Here is a 13,877-nt window from a genome sequence, read left to right on the forward strand (position 1 = left end):
GTTGTATTCATTACCCAGCTCAACAAAATCCTGTGGATAGAGAGAGTTAGAGTCAATAGCATTGCACGGGACTGGAATCCTGGTAGCAGATTCCCATCCTTGAAAAATGAGTCAAAGTGACAACCTGGCAACATCTACAATCATTTTCTGATCCCAATCCATAAAAGGAACACAAGATTGAATTTGAGTTCAGAGATTTACATGGTGAAAACTGAACAGTTTGCATTGTTAATTCAGCACCATGTTATGATAGGCAAATATACATAGTTTAAACATTCTCCCAGTTCAGCACGTAAGTTCAAATTTCATATTAAAACAAAATTTCAGACTTTGCACCATTAAGTATTTCACATTAGAAAAGTCTCCAGCATGAGCCACAGACAACAAATGATTCTGAGCTGTTATAATTCTGGAATTCATTGGCAAACGTGCTTATACAGCACCAGCATTGGATAAAGGCAGTATCTTCACAATTTAGCCATACATCATTGATTTACAAAAAGACCTTGAAATTGTGTAGCTTTAACAATAAACATTCGAATTTCACTTATGGCACCTTCTCTTGGATAACAATGCAAATCAACCATTATCTCCACTCTTTCATGTGTGTGCGCCTTTAACTGCAAAATCCAAAGCAATTACAATTCTAGACAAAGCTGGAGAAAGCTCATCTAAATGTTTACTAGTTCTGATTAGATCGAACGCCCAATCCAGGTATAAATATGTTTTACAAAATTTATAAATACAAAAACAATAAATTAAGAAAGCAATGATTTTCAATTGATCTACTCAGGATTCAGTTCCTAAATCTGGTCGATTGGGCACGGATTTCTTGCTCTCTTCTATTGACTGAAATTCTGTTCTGCCTTTGGCCTTCTTTCCTGTACACTGAACTACAAAGAATCACTACTTATTGACTCATTCTAGCCACTAGCCCTGTGGATGATCAGAGACATCCTGAACTCCAATTGGCTTACTACTTAGCCCACAGTTCATGGTGAATTTTGGATTGGCAAGGCAACGTCTGCCCAATTCCTGTTGGGTTTCTTTAGTGACATCACTTTCTGTCTCCTAATTCATTCTTCAACATGTCAATCGCTTAATAGGACAGTGTCTTTATAACAGCTCCTCGTTTACCAACTTCATAAGATCTTTCCCAGTGGCACCAGTCGGATACTTCAAACAGATGCATGAAGTAAGAGTGTCACCCCAAATGTCCCTCCCACCATACGTTTATGAATGTTGTCCAAAACCTAGCAATCTTAATTTAAAAGAACGAAATGAAACTCCACAATAACTGTTAATACCCAAAATAAATTAAATCCTAAAATAATCTTATAAAGACTAATATACATAAATCTGCTACAAACTCCAAGTTACTCAACTAAAATCTGTCTCAGTGCAAAAAGTCTTTTGCCCCAAAGCATTTTCAGTTTACTTTAGCTTGAGTGATAAAAACCACCAAAAAAACCATATACACCATGACCTTTTAATTGGCCTGAGCCATATGGCTTTCCTCGTAACAAAATTTTTAAAAATTAACTCAAACTGAACAAAATAAAATTTAAATTTCTAATTTGTTTAATCAAGTGAAAGTGATTATTGAAAAATAAATCAATCCCATAGAGATCCTTTCTTCAATTGTTTAAATTATTGTAGTTTTGTTTCAAAACTATGCCTTTCGTTTCTCATTACTGCCAGTGTGTTTTGAACACTATTGACTCAATAGAGTAGGAAGAGGAGGTGGGAAGGGTGGTGAGAAAGAATGATGAAGCAGTCTCATGGCACTATCAGACCATAACTGTGCATTAGCTCCATTTACCCAGACATGGCTGATGCACTTATCTACAGTTTTGAAAAGGAGTTCATAATCACGATGTGAACAGAGGTTGACTTTGTTCATTATCTTGAAGTTAGAACAAAGCAATTTGTCCCCCTTTTCTGGATTCTTCAAAGTAAATAACATGTCTATAGTTGCCTAATTGAATCACTATCATTTAAACACTATTGGTGTTCACTCACCACCATTTAACCACAAAATTGGAATAAAAATATTCAAGTACTTACCAACACAAAGAATATTAAAGCAAAACCCCTGGGAGGTAGATTTATTAACTAGTTGATCTGGTAAACTGTCAAATCCAACATGCCCTGACAAGGAAAGTGGGCGGACATTTTCACCCTGCAATAAAAAGCAATAGTACATACAATAGCTGGTCAACCTTTAAAATACATTCTTATAGGTTCTAACCATTTTCCTAACTTTCAAAAAGAATGGAATCACAATTTGTATAAGTATCTATACCAGAAATAATTCATTCACAGCTTAATTATTCCTGAACATTGTTATAAAGAATGTAAAGTTAGATACAAAAAGAATCAAAACCTTTATATGTATTTTTTTTTTTTTAAAACATCCTTACTTTGAAAAAGGCATTCAGTTTCTTTCACGAAGGAATATTGTTAGTATCTAGAATTCTCAATTCTTCTCCAGAGAAATCAACAGTTCTAACTAGGGGTCATTTAATTGGAAATCTATTCTTCATATTCACTACCCTAAGGGGTGGGTTAGAGTTGAAAATTGCAGCTTCAAAATTTGCAGAAAGTTTGACTGTTGTGTGGTGTCTAGTCCTATAGTAATTGTATCAATTAGAAAACATTCACAAGTCAACACCACAGAAAGACATCATCTCTCCTGCAAAATTTGTTTATCCCATTTTACATGCACCAACTACTCCAAAACAGCCAGTCTAAGACGACAGCAACATAACAGGGAGTGCTTTAAACCATTCTCCATGACCTAAGCTGCAATTAAGGTTCTTCTCAGCATCTTGTGTAATGGTACGTATATTTTCCACCTTCACCCTAAAATACAGAAACTTGCCTATGAACTCATTCGTACTTAATATTAGAACTATATTTGCAATCTTCTAGCGTGCTGCTTTTATCGATTCACAGGTTTCAAGTATTTAATTTGTTGCTATATATTTTTTAAAAAGCATTATTTAGGAGTATACAGAAACATGTAATTAGAAGGAAAAACAAGACTACTGCAAATCTGCTTCTAGGTCCACTTGAATGATTTCAAAAAGAAATTGATGGGTATTTCAGCAAAATGAAAGGTTACAGAAATAGAGCAGGTGAATGGGACTGACTGAATTATTCTACAGAGAGTTGGCATAGACCTTTATGTAAAAAATAGCCTAATGTGGCATAATAACCACAGCTTAGAGCTTATGGGCGGCATGGTGGCTCGGTGGTTAGCACTGCTGCCTCACAGTGCCAAGGACCTGGGTTCAATTCCTACCTCGGGCAACTATGTATGAGTTTGCACATTCTCCCAGTGTCTACATGGGCTTCCTCCCACAGTCCAAAGATGTGCAGGTTAGGTGAATTGGCCATGCTAAATTGCCCATAGTGTTAGATGCAGGGGTAAATGAAGGGGAATGGGTCTGGGTGGGCTGCTCTTCGGAGGGTCGGTGTGGACTTGTTGGGCCGAAGGGCCTGTTTCCACAATGTAGGGAATCTAATAAAACAAACAAACGAAGTTGTTAACGAATGCCCTCTTAGGTAGTGAGATAGATTGATCCATTACAAAAACAATGTAGAATTCTCTTTGTTTGCTTAGTTTATTGAGTCATAGAGATGTACAGGACGAAAACAGACCCTTCGGTCCAAACTGTCCATGCTGATCAGATATCCCAACCCAATGTAGTCCCACCTGCCAGCACTGGCCCATATCCCTCCAAACCCTTCCTATTCATATACCCATCCAGACGCATATATCCGGTACCTAATCTTTGGAGGACATCAACTTAGTTCAATGGATGGTACTCTTGCCTGAATTTGTAAGTAGAACGTGAGTTCCCAAACTAATCTTGCATTACAATGCAATGCTAAGGGACTCTTTTCGAACCTTGGAGGTGTCATCTTTTGGAAACCTTTTAACCAAAATTCCTGACTGCTTGGACTGAAACAGGATCTCTCGACACCACCAACCCTTTTGTAAAATCATTCAACATAATGTATTGATTTTCAAATTAATTATATCATATGCACTCAGCCAAAATAATCGATTTGAAATGCAGATTTCAAATAAAAGGAATTGATGATCATGTAGACAATGTACATTCTTTACTACACATGCTCACAGACTGATAAAGCAGTATATTAAAAAAATGTTGGTAGCACTTTTCATTTTTCTAACAAAGTCATAGAGCATGGAAACAGATTTTTAAACCAACTTGCCCATGCCAACCAGTTTTCCCAAACTAAACTAGTCCCACTTGCCTGCATTTGGCTAATGTCCCTGTACACCTTTCCTATTCATATACCTGCCCAAATGAGTTTTCAATGTTGTAATTGTACCTGCATCTACCACTTGCTCCAGCAGTTCATTCCACACATCTTCTGGGTGAAAAAGTTGCCTCTCAGGTCCGTTACAAATCTTTCTCCTCTCACCTGAAAAATGTGCGCCCTAGTTTTGAAATCACCCACCTGAGGAAAAAATCTTAGGCTACTAACTTACTTATGTCCCTCCTGATTGTATAAACCTCTAAAAAGGTCACCCCCAACCTCCTATGCTTCAGTGACAAATCTCCCAGCCTTTCTTTATAATTCAAAGCCTCCAGTCCTGGCAACATCCTGGTTTGAACCATCTCCAATTTAATAATAATCTTTACTATATTACTCCAATGTACTATACAACCTTAGCATGATGTCCCAAATCCTATACTCAAAGGTCTAAGCAACGATGGCAAGCATGCTTAACAGCTTCTTAACCATTGTACCTGTGATGCAACTTTCAAAGAACTAGGTAACTGAACCATTAAGTCTCTGTTTGACAACATTACCTATAGCCCTACCACTAACTGTTAAGTCCTGCCTTGTTTGTTTTACCAAAATGCAATATCTTGCAAATATCCAAACTAAACTCCATCTGCTACTCCTAACCCCATAGGCTCCATAGATCAAGATCCATTTGTAATCTTACAGCATCTTCACTGTCAACTATACCACCAGTTTTGGTATCATCCACAAACTTAATAACCATGCCTCCTAAATTATCATCCAAATAGTTTACATAAATTGCAAATAAAAAAGTGAACTCAGCACCTGTAAAACTGCTATTCACTGGCCTCTAGTCTGAAAAATAACTCTCCACTACCACCACCTTGTATCTTCAAGTCAAGCCAATTTTGTATCCAATTGACTAGCTCTCCCTGAATTCCATGTGATCTAACTTTACTAATCAGTCTAAGTGGAACCTTGACAAAGGCTTTACAAAAGTCACAAACAATGTATATCTCTTTGCCCTCAATCTTCTTAGTTCTGTCCTTAAAAAAAAACTCAATCAAGTTTGAGATACACAATTTCCCATGCACAAACCCACGCTGACTTTCCCTAATCAACCCTTGCCTCTCCAAATACATGTAAATCCTATCTCTCAGATTCCCTACTGAGATTGTGTATAGGGTATGAGCAGTTAGGGAAGAGTTAAGTTCTGAGTTTTGGTGAACAGGAGGTTCAGCTGAACATGACTCAGATCAGATAAAAAACTTGCAGTTAACAATGGTAATGGGTTAACAAGGTAGAACAGCATTCATTATGTAGAGCCATTTAACAATATTGGAAGCATTCAGTATGCAAGGTCAATTTAACAAGCTGAAAAGTATTCATTATGTGAAGCCAGTTAAGGTTAAGAACATTCATTGTGTAACAGCAGATGGCTTAATCTTTACTATTGACAATCACTGATTGTAATGGTCACCCAATCAATATGTCTGTTGCTTTATCTGGAAGCTTCTCCCTGTAAAATGACTATATAATTCATCAAGAAACTGCTATTCCAGAGAAGACCGAGAACTCATGTCTCTGTGCACACGGACAAACGTTCTCTCCCTCCAGGGCCTGGAATAAAAGATGAAGGAGGTAAAGCCATGCTGTGTCTCTAAGCATTTTGCTTTGAATGATATGGGGATAGGGAAACGTAGTTGGCAGGATCTAAATGAATAGATACAATCGTACGGTGTCAGCAATCACCCAGAACTTGGTATCTCAAGACGGATGGGCCCACAAGGTAAAACTTTAAACCTTGGTCTTTTGATCTTTCTGTGTGCTGCAGACAGTTCCCTCGCTCGATTGCTCTCTATTTTACGGACTCCTTGAACGGTAATTAGTTCAGTTGAGAGACTGTCAGTGCGCTTGTGAAACTGAGGTTCAAGTCCTCTGTGCTGTATTTTGGGGGTGGGGTGTTAATTGGGGTTCGGCTCCCCTACGTTTAAATTGAGGTTTGAGTCCTCAATGCTGAGTTGGAGTTACGGTCCCCCGGGTGAGTTAAACTGAGATTCGAGTCCTCCGTGCTGTATTGGGGTTCGGGTTCTGTGTTCAAATGGGATTAGAGTCCCTGTGAGGAGTAAAGTGAGAAAGGGGTTAAAGTCCCCTAAGGGTGACATTTGAGTCACTGACAGTCTTTGTTCTGGGGGAAAGAGTGTGGCTTGGAGTGCGGCACCATGTGGTCCGCTGCGAGGGCTGTTTCTTTTTATAAGTGTAATTTCAGTGAGAGGACGCAAAAAAGTAAAAATGAGAAATGTTGAAATTAAGGTTGTACTGATACTTGGGTTGAAAATGTAAATTGTGCCATACTGAGAGTGTTTGGTGTTTAAAAATTTTGGTTTGTTAAAATACTGGTTTAGAAAATCTTTTAAGTAATGTTTTGCCTTGTTTGAATCAGGATCTCAATTCAATGTGTTTTGTGCGCTATGTAATAGGGCAGATTTTGATTTTACATTGAAATTGTACAACATTATGCCCTTTTTAAAATTATGAAACTTGTAACCTTAAATCAAATTGATCGAGTGTCTTGAGCCCCCTGATTTGTTTGAAATTGTACAATGCCTGCTTAAAAAGAACAGTTGGGTCAGTGGTCATGCTTTAGCCAGATGAGAATATTGTTTTAAAGTATCTTTTTTGCTGTGTTTTTAATGCAGACTGCTCACAAGAAGAAGAGCGCATTTTGAGTTTGCTGTTTTGTTAAGATTTTAGAGAACATTAGAACTGGAGGCTGAGCTGTTTAAGTTCTGTTAATTATTGTTAAGACATCATTGGCCCCCTTCATATCACAAATTCAAAGAATGTTGATCTCTACCGAAGTTGTTACTGTAACTGATTGTTTTATTTAGAAATTTCATTTGGAGAACATATTTTAAAATATTCTGCATTTATTTCCAAAAAATATTTGAGATTTAAATCTGAACTGAAAATGCCTCTTCAATTGCTAAAGCACAGGAAACATTTTGTTGTTTACTTGCTGTTCCAGACTTTTGAAATACCTTTCTTGACAGCTTTCACATTAGCCAAGTATCAGTTGTTAAAGGAAAATAATTTTTGAAAAACCTGAATGAGGTCTCCGAAGGGTTTGATTTTAGGACTACTGATTGTTGTTTATAATTGACTGGATTGTTTAGGCAGTACAAATTCAAAGTTTATGGATTGTATAAAAGGTGATAATATCATAAGTGATGAACAGAGTAAGAGACTTCAAGAATTCAAAGAATATTGAAATAGGCAGATACAACTTAGTGTAGTTAAATGTGAGAGTGTCTTCATACTGATAACTACCTTGGCAAGGAAGGAATGAGAGAGAAAATGCAAAGGTACCTTCAGCAGCAACATCTCCTGTCAAGTTTCTCCTTTCACAGGTAAAGCACATGTTCGGACTACCGCCCACCCCTCCACAACCTGATCCAACCAGCTTCCCAGTCATGAGCACAAAAAGTGAAGAAACCATCAACAATGATGAGGAGGTCAGTAAGCTTGTTACCAGTGGCCTTCTTATGAATATTAAAACACATGAGCTTTACCTGGTCTTTTGATCATTTAAGGGATATGAATCAAGCTAACATCATAACAGCCAGTTGGCTTTGTTATATTTGACAGCACAGCGTGAGCAGAAACAGCAAAGGCTGCTGCATTCACCCAGACTGCAGCTGCTGCAGCGCATACTCAGATGTACTTGTATCTTCCACTTGAAGCATCTCTGGAAGAATGGAAGTCTCGTCAGAGTCATAGAGATGTACAGCATCGAAACAGACCTTTTGCTCCAACCCGTCCACGGCTTTGTGAAGTATTTAACTGCCCTTATCCAAGGATTCAGATTTCTCAGAGGAGTGATGCAAGGGCAGACAGAATTTTTTGTTTTCAGGTTGGACTTCACTGAAGGAGATTTGGGAGAACTGGCTAGTTTCCATTCAACTTGGAGGGGATGGAGTGGTCACAAAGGACTGTGGATTTAAGAACTTTACTGGTGAACCTTTTCCCACATAGGATGATTCTTCAAATTCTATTTACTGCAACTAGTAATTTTTGTTGTTATAATCATTGTATGCTGTGTCAATAACTTGCTTAAACACTGGCTGTCAGTCTTATGAAAGCTGGTAGTGCCATCATGAAATGATAAAGGAGGGAATGAGAACGTATATACGGTATGAGCAGTTAAGGAAAGAGTCAAGTTCTGAGTTTTGCGAAACAAGAGGTTCAGCTGAACATGACTCAGATCAGATAAGAACTTATAGTTCCACCAACACACTTAAGCTGTTCAGGGAGAGGTGGACACCACAGGGAGCAGAGTGTATTATTTCCCCCTCCCACTCTATTTTGATTTAATCCCTGCCCTCCCCTTCACTGCTTGATCATGCAGCATTGCCCTTTGATGTGAAGAGCACTGCTTGTCACTGGCCACTTGGGTGTTTCTTTTCTTCCTAATGGTGGAAATTGGATAAAGATTTGTACACCTTGTGTATTTCACGGTGTCACACACCTGCACACACACACATGGGTGCTGGGAAAAAAAGAAAAACAAAGATCTTGCAGTTAACAATGGGGTGCTCTAGGCAAGGGTAATGGGTTAACAAGGTGGAAAAGCAATCATTATGTAGAGCCATTTAATATTAAAAGTATTCAATATATAAGGTCAGTTTAACAAGGTGAAAATTTTCATTATGTGAAGCCAGTTAAGGTTAAGTCCATTCATTATGTAACAGCAGATGGTTTAATCTTTACTATTGACACTCACTGATTGTAACTGTCACCCAATCAATATGTATGTTGCCTTATCTGGATGCTCCTCCCTGTAAAATGACTATATAATTCATCAGGAAACTGCTATTCCAGAGAAGACCAAGAACTCATGTCTCTGTGCACACAGACAAACATTCTCTCTCCCTCAAGGGCCTGGAACAAAGATGGAGGTAAAGCCATACTGTGTCTCTGATATGGGGAGGGAAATGGGACAACACCACCAACAATGTATCCACCACTGATGTCAGACTCGCAGGTCTATAGTTGTCAGGCTTCTCCTGACAGCCTTTCTTAAAGGCACAACATCCAATCCTCCGACAGTTCACCCGAGGCTGTAGACGATATAAGGGGCCCCACAATTTCTTCCCTAACTTCCTACAATGCCCTGGTATACACTTGATCAGGTCCTGGAGATTTATCCATCTTTATGTTTTCTAAGACCTCCAGCAATTCCTCTTCTGTAATGTATACTGCTCTCAAGACCTCAATATTTATTTCCCAGAGCTCCTTTGCCTCCATTTCTTTCCTCCACTGTAAAAAAAACTGATGCAAAATATTTGTTTTGTATATCTCTTCCATCTCTTGTGGTTCCTTGTTAATCTTTAAAAGGGGTCATTTTCTCTCACTAGTTACTCTCTTGTTCTTAAATGCATTTCTGGAATCTCTTTGGATTATCCTTAACGCTATCTGCCAAGGTTCTCTCATATTACCTTTCTGCCTCTCCTAACCTGCCGCTTAAGAATGCCCCTACACTCAAATTCACTTGATCTCTCCAGCCATTTATTCCTTAATTTCTCTTTCACTACTGGAAGGCCTATAGTATAATCCCATCAAAGCGATCATCCTGTTAATTCTGAGTTCCACCCATATAGCTTCAAATGAAATTTCTGAGGATCGTACAAAGCACAGCAGTAATGTTTTCCTTAATCAAAGATGCCACCCCTCCACTTCTCTCTTGCCTTCCTTTCTATCCTTCCTAGATCATCTAAACCCCACAGCACTGAGTTGCAAGTCCTGTCCCTCCCTCTGCCATGTTTCTGTAATTGCTATGATGTGAAGGTGTGGATTCATTCGCTGAGCTGGTGTGTTTTTCTTCAAATATTTTGTTGCCTCGCTAGGGGATATCATCAGTACATCTTTGATAAGGTATTGATGCTCTGTCCTGCCTGGTAATTATGTGTCTCTGTTTGTTGGTACTTCCAGTTCTGTACCTGAGTGATTTATATACAAAGTCTAGTTCAACGTGTCTATTGATTGAGTTCCAATTGGAGTGCTAGACTTCAATGATTGTTTCATTGGTGCTAGGATGGTCACATTATCCCAGTTGATATTATGTCCTTCGTTGTCTGTGTGGTTGGAAATTAGAGTGTACTGCTCATGTCTGGCAGTGGCAAGCTGATGTTCATGCACTCATATGGTCAGTTTTATTCCTGCTTGTCTTATGTAGTATTTTTCCCAGTCTTTGCAGAGTATCTTGTGAATAACATTTGCCCTGTTGGATGTGGGTGTCAGGTCTTTAATTTTTGTGAGGAGCTGGTGGATAGTGTTTACTGGTTTGTGGGCCACTAAGTTTTGCTGGGGTCTGAGTAGTAGGGTGGTTATCTCTGGTATGTCTTTGATGTATGGTATGGTCACTATCATGTCTGGTCTTGTAGTGTTTTCTTCTTTGGGTTAATCCCATAAGTACCAGAGGATAGTGCTCTTGGGGTACCCATTTTGTTTAAATCCTTTGAATAGGTGTTCCTGTTCTGCCTTCTGGAATTCTGGGTTGCTGCAGTGTATCCTTGCCCATTTAAATGTCCTAATGCTGTTCCATTATGGATGCTGGGGTGGTTGCTGTTATAGTTCAGTATCTAGTCCCCTGATATTACCCTTGTAAATCTTTTCTACACCCTCTCCAATTTAATAATATCCTTCCTATAGCAGGCAATCAAAACCATACACAGGATTTTACCTTCCCCTGTCTCCACAATTGAAAAATCATAAGAATTAACAGATGCACATCTATGAAAAAGTGAGGACTACAGGTGCTGGAGTGTCAAATGTGTGACACTGAAAAAGCCCAGCAGGTCTGGCAGCATCGGAGGAGAAGGAGAGTCAACGTGGGCGGCACGGTGGCACAGTGGTTAGCACTGCTGCCTCACAGCGCCAGAGACCCGGGTTCAATTCCCGCCTCAGGCAACTGACTGTGTGGAGTTTGCACGTTCTCCCTGTGTCTGCGTGGGTTTCCTCCGGGTGCTCCGGTTTCCTCCCACAGTCCAAAAATGTGCAGGTCAGATGAATTGGCCATGCTAAATTGTCTGTAGTGTTAGGTAAAGGGTAAATGTAGGGGTATGCGTGGGTTGCGCTTCGGCAGGGCGGTGTGGACTTGTTGGGCCGAAGGGCCTGTTTCCACACTGTAAGTAATCTAATCTAAAGTTTCGGACATTTCAGGGCTTAAGCCCGAAACGTTGACTCTCCTACTCCTCGGATACTGCCTGACCTGTTGCGCTTTTCCAGCACCACCCTTTCGACATATGCACATCTATGCTTCATTTAAACTGCACTACTGTTTGTCCAAATAAAGCAAGGGTTATCAAGAGGGCAAACTCTTTTGTGAAGCCTGCATCCATCAAATCATCATCAGTATCAAACACCAGTATGCTTATGAGCTAGAACCCAACTTCTATGTTTTCAATTATTTGTTAGAGTCCAAAAAGTAAGGACTAGGCCACAGGTAATTGTAAATGGCTACTAAGTCTCTTAAAGTCAGTCATAAATTGTTTTATTATTCTTAAACTATTCAAATGGCACTAGCGTCACTGTGACAGTAGAAGCTATTCAATGCATTTTACCGTATTTTTCACTATCAAATACAGAGGACAATAAAATCATTCATTCATACAATACAGAGACAGGCCCACATCTTGTCTATGTGATTAGGTTTTCCAAACTGAACTAGTCTTTTTTGTCTATAGAGTCATACAGCACAAAAACAATTGAGGGGGGCCTGAACAGGGAGTTGAACTCTGAACCCTCAGATTAAAAGTCTGATGCTCTACCAAATGATCGATCAGAGCTCATTTAGAAAAAGTGCCTTTCGAGTCAGAAAGAAATTAGAAGTACACTCCATAGTGAGTAAAGCTGGATCCTATTAGAGACAGAAAGAGGTTTAATAGAAGATTCCAAAGAACTACACAAAAAAAATTCATTTGCTGTTTGCACAACTTGCTACACATACATTAGTCAACACATTGGTCTATGAATACCACCATCTGCAAGCTCCCTTCCAAGCTACACACCATCCTACCTTGGAGGTCGAATAAGCTGAGGCTGTTTTCCCTGGAGCGTCAGAGGCTGAGGGGTGACCTTATACAGGTTTATAAAATCATGAAGGGTATGGATAGGACAAATAGATAAAGTCATTTGCCTGGGGTGGGGGAGTCCAGAACTAGATGGCACAGGTTCAGGGTGAGAAGGGCAAGATACAAAAAGAAACCTAAGGGGTAATGTTTTCACACAGGGTGGTGTGTGTATGGAATGAGCTGCCAGAGGAAGTGGTGGAGGCTGGTACAATTGCAACGTTTAAAAGGCATTTGGATGGGATATGAATAGGAGAATAGGAAGGGTTTGGAGGCATCTGGGCCACATGCTGGCAAGTAGATTAGGTTGGGATATCTGGTCAGCATGGACGAGTTGGAGGGTCTGTTTCCGTGCTATGACTCTATATTGCTGCTCTTTCAAGCCCTGGGTCAAAATCTAGAAGCTCCCTTCTTAACAGCACTGTTGATGTACCTGCTCCACAATGGCTACAGGAATTCAAGATGCAATGTTCCAAGTTGGTGGGTTGTTCTCAGGAGCAATTAGGAAATGGTAATGCTGGCTTTGACAATAACTCCCATACCATTAATGAATGAAAATCCATTAGAATATTGAACATAGAACAGTACAGAACAGAAACAGGCCCTTTGATCTACCATGTTGCCGTTTTAAACTAATTCCATCTGCCTGTACATGTTCCATATCCCTCTAATAACTGCAGGATCATGCGTTAAAAAAAACTATTTTAAATTACCAGCATTCTCCTACATAAAATGTACATATTACAAGAACATCTTTTTAAGACATTCACCCCTTAAAGGACAAACATATTCATTTTCTGAAGTGCCTGATAAGCTTCCAGTGACTACTAAGATCAAATTGCATACAAGGTTCTGCAAATAGGGCAAGATATCACAAAGTTTTGGAGAAATGCTGGCTCCAGTTTTCTAGTAAGTTTGCGACTATTTGCATTTTCATTTGAAGAAGGCTGTATAATGTTCAATTTTGTTGCACCAGGTGCAGCGAGCCTGTGCAATCTTCTCTCAGAACTCAAAGTTGATACCAAGACTGAAAAGTGATATGACTGCGCTTTAGCACTTCGCTTAAGTGACAAGTGTACCCTATACTCAATCTGTCCACAAAAGACTTGCTTTGGTGAGTGTCAAGCATTCAGGATACATGACCAACCCAACTCAATTGTGACTGTCTCAATACAGCAAGGAAGACAGCTTGACACCTGATCTTCAGATTCTTCCAGAGAAAACTTAAACAGAAGTGGTTGCGATTCTTAACTAGTAAATCTTTTGCATCATGAAAAGTGGATAATATTATTGCTTTATAGACTTTCAGTTTGAGAGGCAGTCTTACTCCTCTTCGTGAAGCTTGAAATCTGCCAAAAGCTACGTATTTGCTTTGTTGCAATACAGGCAACTCAACAGTGTGCTGTTCATATAAGTGACAGTATCCACTATTGATAATGTTTTGATTCGAGCTGATTG

The 13,877-nt window shown here is 39.3% G+C and overlaps 1 protein-coding gene across 4 annotated transcripts in view; it reads right to left on the reverse strand.

Annotated features, from left to right (window-relative positions):
* septin10 (septin 10) overlaps window positions 1–13,877 on the reverse strand; it is a 95,819-nt gene that overhangs the window by 76,830 nt on the left and 5,112 nt on the right. For all 4 annotated transcript variants that reach the window (XM_087988138.1, XM_087988139.1, XM_043691786.2 and 1 more), the window contains exon 2: window positions 2,068–2,182. Coding sequence is in view for 2 of the 4 variants with exons in the window: in XM_043691786.2 (XP_043547721.1) it covers window positions 2,068–2,182 (115 nt within the window). In the remaining 2 variants the exon portion in view is untranslated. The remainder of the gene's footprint in view (window positions 1–2,067; window positions 2,183–13,877) is intronic.

Source organism: Chiloscyllium plagiosum, unplaced genomic scaffold (assembly GCF_037043375.1).
Source record: "Chiloscyllium plagiosum isolate Xiang-an unplaced genomic scaffold, Cpla_swu_hap1 HiC_scaffold_6, whole genome shotgun sequence".
Lineage (NCBI taxonomy): Eukaryota > Metazoa > Chordata > Chondrichthyes > Orectolobiformes > Hemiscylliidae > Chiloscyllium > Chiloscyllium plagiosum.